At 38.6% G+C, this 8,237-nt stretch overlaps 1 protein-coding gene across 1 annotated transcript in view; it reads left to right on the plus strand.

Annotated features, from left to right (window-relative positions):
* Positions 1-7,169, plus strand: part of SLX4 (SLX4 structure-specific endonuclease subunit) — a 1,828,351-nt gene extending 1,821,182 nt beyond the window's left edge. The window contains exon 15 of the mRNA XM_044089343.1: positions 5,339-7,169. Coding sequence (XP_043945278.1) covers positions 5,339-5,687 — 349 coding nt within the window. The 3' untranslated portion in view covers positions 5,688-7,169. The remainder of the gene's footprint in view (positions 1-5,338) is intronic.
* Positions 7,170-8,237: the final 1,068 nt, after the last annotated feature.

Raw genomic sequence — 8,237 nt, forward strand, 5'->3', positions numbered from 1 at the left:
TATCTTCCATAAGGACAGATTCTCTCTTAGGACTAACCCTTCCTTCATGGCTACGATGGATAATGAGCTTTCACTGAATCAGGCCATTAACCTGCCAGTTTTCTACCCTCAACCTCAGAATTCCTCAGAAACTACTCTACATTCTTTAGATGTCCACAGACAACTTGGGTATTAGACAAATCCAAATCTATTAGAAAGTTTGACTAGCTGTTCTTTTCTGTTCACCCAAGGGCTTTAGGGAGGGCAGCCTCTAAACAGACTATATATTCTTGGATCTCCAAAGCCATCTGTACATGTTATTCCCTTCATGGCAAAGTTTTATCTGGGAATGTTAAAGCCCATTCCACCAGAGCAGCTGCTTCCTCAACTGCCTTTTTCAGAGGGGTACACTACACCTCTATCCTAGAAGCGGCTACTTGGGCATCGGTTCATACTTTCACCAGGCATTACAAATTGATTTGGCCTCCAGGGCTAGAACTGCTTTTGCTAGATCTATTCTACAAGGTCTCATTGATCAAGGACCACACCCTTCCACCCAGGCTCATACCTAACAGCTCTGGTACTCTCCCTACTGTTAGGAATACTGCAACATGAGAACAGAAAGACATATAATAGTTGTGTAAGAACTTACCATAACCTTAGATGTCCTTCTCTTCCGTGTTGCAGTATTCTGTCCCTCCATCCTATCTCCTCATTTTTACCGTCCTTACCTTTTTTCACCTATTATTACCTGGGAGGACATAGTCCTCCATCCAGTTAACCTCAGCAGCAGACATAGGCCTCTTAAGCACCCTCTGGTCTGGTCCTACATGTGAGTCTGAAAGGGCTTTTTATCTCTCCTATTCCTACTTAGCGGGTACAGCTGTGTGCGGGAGTACATTCTGAAGGGGGTACGTGCAGACGTCACTTTTATGGGCTACGTCGGTTTATGGCTCTGACATCAGACGCCACACGTACCCCCAGCTCCAAAGACTTTGGTATACTGGCCGGATGTCCGGTGCTGCAGGCAGCGACCTCCCTACTGTTATGAATACTGCAACATGGAAGAGAAGGACATCTAAGATTATGGTAAGTTCTTACAAAACTGTTCTTTAAGAAATGTATACACATACTATAATCTCTAACAGAGAGATGATGATTAAATAGCTCTTTGATGGGAGATTTTAGAAATACAAGTTATATAGAATAAGGTAGAATATCCATGGGAAAATAAGACATAAATATATATTTAAATAAACTGCTTATAGAGAAAGAAAAGATTTTTCTTTTGAGAAAGAAAAGATATCCTCCAGCCCTTTTACAAGTGAGAAATGTAAATTGCAGTGATGACAGTGTCTGCTCTGCCCATCTCATGCACTTACATTGTGGTCATCATAGAGGAGGACCATGATCTGCACCAGTGGTCCCTTTGCACCAAAACACTTATTGCATAGCTCAGCACTTTGCGCTGGCCACATTGCTACTGTTCATTGAAAGTGTTACAGAGAAATTGACTTAAAAGAGAATGCCAGTTTACAAATGTTTTATTTCCTTGTTTCATTCTAGCATTGGGTGGCTGTGCTGGTCATAAAGTGTTCTTTTTTGTGTTAATCATTTATTTATTTATTTTTATTTTACATTTGTTGACCGGGATAGTCCGACTGAATACATGTCCATTTTCAGTGGAGGCCCAGGAGAAAAGCTCTAGATAACACAGGTAGAACATAACAGATATAAATCATATTTACAAAGCCCTCTAGTAGGTACTCACAATATACACAGCGTGTAATAGTATACAAAAACAACAGGTTGCAGCAAGCTATTATGAGCAAGAGATGCGTACAATATTAATTTAAATAAGGCATTGAATAAGTAGTGATTAATCAGGGTTAGTACAGGGACAAAGTCAGTGCTCTTTAAAATACTGTTTGAGGTCTTTTTTGAAGAGACTTAAAGAAGGTTAGATGGAAGTGAATTTCAAGTTTTACCAACAACGATGGCAAACAGGGAGTCGCCAGCTGAGTTAATGGCTTTGTGGGTTTGTACCAACAGTTTATTGAATGATCGTAGATGCCTTGAATTACTGTATGGCTTTATGATATTTTGAGTGCCGGAGTATTTTCAGGGTGGTACAGAATTGTATGTGCTGTTATAAGCTGATTGAACAGAAGTAGACTAGGCATTTCTAGCCACCCGAGAAGACTGAGGCCTTGACAGTGATGTGTCCTATATGTTGAGCCTATGGCAAATCTGGCAATATGGTTGTAACAGTGAGAGACGTACGAAGTTCAGTTTTGCTCAAATTGGAGAGTATGGGGGAGGCATATAGAAGGGTAGAGAGTAGGTCTGAGCGGGCGATTGCAGTCCTAGCTAATGGAGTTAGAAAAGGTTTGTTTCTATATAATGACCCAAGCTTCTTATTAATGGTTTTTATAGTTTTGTTGAGATGCAGATCAAATTTGAGATTGTTGTCCATTATTAATCCTAAAAGCTTAGTACGGTCATCTGCAGAGATAGAGGTACCGTTGTTGGATGTTATGGAGAAGGAAATTGGGGTGGTTCTACTGGTGGGGGGGGGGGTAAAGAGAAGCAGTTTAGTTTTGCTGGGATTTAACAACAGACGGTGATTAGAGAGCCAGTTTTTGACTGTGTTAAATATGTTTTGTGTTAAGATTTGCAGGTCTAAAGAGGAGGAGGCCATACAGATCTGGGTAGAATCACCTGCATATTGAATGCAGGTTGCATCAGGCATGGCAATATGAAGATTGTTGATGACTATGGAAAAGAGTAGAGGACCTAGAATAGAGCCTTGAGGAACACCAAGGGTGAGAGGTAGCCGGGTGGACAGTTTGCCTTGCCATAATACAGCCTGTTGTCTGCCATTCAGGTAGGATAGGAATCACTGAATAGTATGGTTATCTAGGGAGATGGATTTTAGGGAATGGATGAGTAATTTCTGGTTGGCCATATTAAAGGCCTTCAACAGGTCTAGAAATAGGGCTGAAGATAGCCTGTTGTTGTTCCTGTTTGGGAATATGGTATTTGTAAAAGAAAGGAGGGTGGAGGTGGTGCTGTGATGTGGCCTAAAGCCATGCTGAGAGTTGGCAAGCAGACCGTTCTGAATGAGATAGTCCATAAGCTGCTTATGAATGCACTTCTCCATTAATTTGGCTAGTGGTTTGAGAATGGCAATGTCTGTAATTGGACAGTTCTGTTGAACTTCCACCTTTGTGGAGTGGGATAACATGAGATATTTTCCAAATTGAGAGGATAGTTCCATCAGTTAGTGTTCTATTGATTAAGATAGAGATGGGAATGCTATGGCGTCGGCAGCTTTTTGTATGTACTCTGCAGGAAGGAGTCAGCAGAAAGGGTGGCTGGTTTTAGTTTTCTGATAAGGGCTCGGATAAAAATGGTAGACACGCGTTGGTAGTTAAAGGGGGGTGAGAAGTGGGTGTGTTAGTGGTAGAGTTAGAGTGGGTGGGTGTAAGTTGGTTAGCTAAGGACTGAATAGTTTCAGTGAAAAAGTTATTAAAGGCAGTGGCAACAGTTTCTGGGTATTTATGGTTGTAGTTTGATGGGGTTGGGTTAGTAGATTGTCCTGGATGAAGAAGTTGGTTAATACCTGCCCAAAACATTTGGGGATTGTTTTGGTGTTTAAATTGGAGGTTCAGGTAGTAGTTTTTATGTCTAGCAAAATGAGTTTTTTTGTATCATTTCTAAGTTGATGATTGGTCAAGGGGGGCTTTAGTTGTTCGCCATTTGGTCCAGGCTATATTTTGTAAGTTTGATTTTTTTCTTAGTTTCCTTTGTGAGCCATGGAGTAGTGTTATATTTAGTATTTATAGTACGTGCAGGAGCATGGAAGTCAAGGATGCTCAGGAATTTATTGTTAAAGAAAGTTACGGCTTCCTCTAGTGGTAGATTTTTTAGGATTGACCAGTTGACCAATCATGAAAGGTGTAGTTACTAGGTCAGTATAGAATGTGTTGACCCTTTTTCACCTCATACATCTGTTAATCAGGTAAACCCAGTGGACACATGTCTGTTTTCAGGGGTGACCTGGAAGCAGTGTTTAATCAAGTGTCCTTCCCAGGATCACACATTAGGCAAATGGAGGTGGATTGAATCAATCCTTGTGCTCTTGACTATTGGAAACAGCTCTTTAACAGATCAGAGCCTTAATCCTCCGCATTAATTGCCTGACAAGTAGACATTAGTTGACCTCCGAAGTGACTAGTAGAAACCCAGCTCCAAATGATTTCCATTTCTGTAGGATAAAAATGAAGTTTCAGTGATGTGCTTTGGGATAGAACTTCAGTCCTCACTCTGTCTGAGTTGGTGACCAGTTCTAACCACTTTTCAAAATAGTAGTGAGTTAGCAGCTAAATGTATTGTCTTTCAGATATAGATGTGTTTGTAACTCTTTATTTAGTAACTGAAAACAGTGTTGGGAAGATGAAAGAGTCAGTGGCAGTCACAGAGTTGTATACCACACTAGCATTGTCCTGTTTCATAGGGGATGATTTTTGATTGGGATGAAATTACAAACAAAAGCTTTATGGATCTAGATAGCACTGAAGGAAGATATGGATAAGAAAGAGAGCAAGATATTCCTTGTGATACATTCTTCATCAAGATAATGTTTATCAAGGCAGAGTTGCATTTTACACGGGTCAGCATTCACAGATTTTTTTACATAGATGCTTGTTATTAGTATGCAGTCTGCTAGAATTACAGTACACATCCAATAATACAGTGCAGTGCATCCATAGGTATAGTCCAGTGGAGTCAAATAGTATCAGAGGTAATGCAGAGAGCAAGTGAAATACATCAAATATGTAATTATACATAGAAATGCATCAGCATCGGCAGCATCAGAAGTCAGATAATTGGAATCTGTTTGCCTTGTTTAACATCAGTGTGAGCAAGGAGATCAAAATTTATAGGTTACTGTATAGAATGGAGACGAGTGAAAAGAATAAAAAAGGATAAGGAAATTATTTAAGATAAATCCTAGCTCCATTTGTGGTGAATGTGAAAATTTGAAGGAACAGCCTATATTTACTTGGACAAAAAGAAATAGTAAGTACTGCTAGAAACATAACTAAATCTTCCAATTGGGTATACTTTGTTGCTTTGATAGCCACTATTGTCGTCTTCATGATTAAGTGAGTAAAGATAATTTAAGGCTGAACTGAAACAGTATACAACTATAAGTACAAAAATTAAGGCTTCTCTGCTGATTGATTGATCTTTGAAAAAATTGTAGTTTTCTCGTGATTTTTTGTATGTATGATTTTTTGTTAACCTGGGTTCAGAAAAGTGTAATCTTGATTAATAATTTTAATTCTTTCAGCTCTTCCACCAATGAATTTGAGATTGCTTTTGCTTCAGAGGATGAAGAAGAAGAGGAAGGAATCACTTTATCTCAGGCTGCTGCACGTGATGCAGATACAATAGAGGCAGTACACCAGTACATCTTAAGAAATCCTGAACTTCACAACAGGATCCTGTCATATGAGCCATTTGAGCTTGTGAAATTGCATGCAGAACTGAAACTGAATGGGTTAAAAATTGCAATGGGCAAACTGCATGATTTTTTAGATTCTCAATGTATCACATTCACAACTGCTGGAGCAAGGAAGGAGAAGCGAGAAAAGAAATGCCGACGAAGGGTCAAACAGAAAGGACAGAAAAGATTCTGAATGATAAAGTGTCGTCTCAGTTGGATAGCTACAGCACTGGGCATGATTTTTTTTTTCTCCAGAAGTGGCTTACTTGTCTTGTAATAGAAAAAAACATTTTTAAATGTAGACTTGTCTGATCTAGGGCCAACACATTTCACATCCCTCAAATTATAGATTTTATTTCTTATAAATGAATTAAATTGCAGTTGACATTTTATATCTCTGATCCAAATATGCAAGCATTATGTTTTGCATTCTTCCCTAAAAGTGTTCATAGTTCAGCCTTGCTTATTACAGGGTCTTTCTAAAGCTCCTTTGCTTGATACCTTTGACAGGTTTCTAACCCATATGGGTAGTCACAGAGAGAGTTTTTTGTGCCCCTCTATAATGCATAGAACTGAAGTTTTTCACACCTTATTCTCAGTCCTTTGTTAAAGTATATGTCAGTAAGTGTGTACAGCAGACTTCAAATGAATGAGAGATCATTTTTGTTAGACCAAAGACGTATGGAGGTCTGCACCAGTATTGACATTAAGTGCTGTACTTAAATGTTTTCTTCTGACATTTGGCATAGACAGCATTGAGCCTTTATCCCATCAGTTGTTGTAGGACAGCTCCATTCATATCTCGAGGTTTAGCAGGGAGTACAAAGATTCCATAGACACAATTTTGGAAGCAAGTGTAATTTTAGCACTGTAGAATTGTTGAGGAGGCAGTCATTGTTGGCACTGAATGAAGCAGAGCTTGATTGTCTTAAGCAGACATATTAAGTAGGAATGATTAGACTTGTATCTATAGCATAGTTGTGGCATATTAATTCCAGGAAACTACACATTTTAGAACTGGAAGTAAGCCTTCTATTGTGCCGGAAGCATTGTACCTGGGAAACTGCTGCAATGGGCAAGAACATTTCAGAAATCAGGATTGTTGCTAGAATAATATTGTCTGCTTCTACTGATAAGGTGCAGCATAGTAAAGCTTTCTTCACTGCAACTTTTGTAGGTACCAGTTGCGTGCCCTTCCTGCTGATAGAGTCCCATGATTTCATATTTCATGCCTTTTCACCCCGTACACAAGTCCAGCCTTTCACACATCTTTCTTATGTTTTATCCCCCCCCCCCAGTGGCCCACCCTAGTTTTTTGCCTTTATGAATAGTAAGTATAAAGTTTCACAGCCCCTTTGTTACTGCTGAGCATGTCAAGAATTCTTTGTCATATGTCCTGTTTTACTTTGTTCTTTACTGTTCATTTAATGTCGTTCTGTGCAGAGAAGTTCATGCATCATGATGGAAAGAACAGTTATATGAATTCAATCACATAACTGAATTTAGACTAAGAGTTGCGTGTCTTTCATGTTTGTAGCTTTTAACTATGGTGTTTATATTTTGATGTACAGTTGTAATATAATTATAACTAAAATTAAGAAAAGAAGATAGGTATTTTGTATTATATTTGATATTTTGTTTTTAAAATCCTTTGTTGTGATCTGGATAAGTTCTGTTGTGAATAAAGGATTCTGAAAACAATATTTTATGTTGCAGGCCTGCTTCATATGACAATATTTTAAAGGTGGGTCAAGTTTAGGATTATTACACCTTGTTTGTTCTCGTAAAGTAAGTGCAAATGTGAAACATGCCACTGCATGTCTTACTGCTAACCCTTCACTCTCTGAACTTTATCTTCTTGTGATATCACATGAATGCATATCAGATTACTTTAGCTACCAATTTTTAATATTCTGTAGTGGTTAGTGGTAGTGCTACATTCATACTGATAATTTCCTGCTTCAGTGATGTTCTATAATATGCAACAGTGTCACTTCTTAGAACTTAACTACATGTTATATCTTCTTCTTCTTCTTCTTTCGGCTTTTCCTGGTTAGGGGTCGCCACAGCAGATCATCTGTCCACTCATGATTGGCAGTGGAGATTTACGGTGTCGAATTGCCAGCCTGGCGCCCAACCTTCCACAGAAGGCACACACACATATACACACACTCATGCCTAGGGCCAATTTAGAGTGTCCAATCCACCTACAGCATGTCTTTGGGATGTGGGAGGAAACTGGAACTACATGTTATATCTGAGTGTGATATTTAAAACAAAAATAGTAAAGCTGTACTTGGAGCATGATAAGTCCATAAAAAAACAGCAAAATAAAACCAAGCAAAATTTATTAAAATAACATCATCAGTTCAGTAAGCGCTTTCTTCTTCTTATATGAGTCTTTTTCAGACTGAATAATGTAATGTTAAAAACACATTTAAATACACAAAGTCGCATGGAAAGCACCCTTTGTCAAGGCACATTAATGTTTTAGCCCTTTCCTCTTCAGATAAACAACAAAATATTCTGTGTTCTTCATTCCTGGTGGATAGCAAGCATTTAATTTCACCCGTCACAGATATTCATACCACCCCAATTCATTTTCAGCATTAAGCAGTGTGTTCAACTCTTGTATTTGATCCAATCTGAAGAAGACTCGTATAAGGAGATGAAAGTGCTTACTGAACGGATGATGTTATTTTAATAAATTTTGCTTGGTTTTATTTTGCTGTTTTGTATGGAC

This window comes from Protopterus annectens, chromosome 12.part0 (genome assembly GCF_019279795.1).
Source record: "Protopterus annectens isolate FY-2018-M chromosome 12.part0, PAN1.0, whole genome shotgun sequence".
NCBI classification, from domain to species: Eukaryota; Metazoa; Chordata; order Ceratodontiformes; family Protopteridae; genus Protopterus; species Protopterus annectens.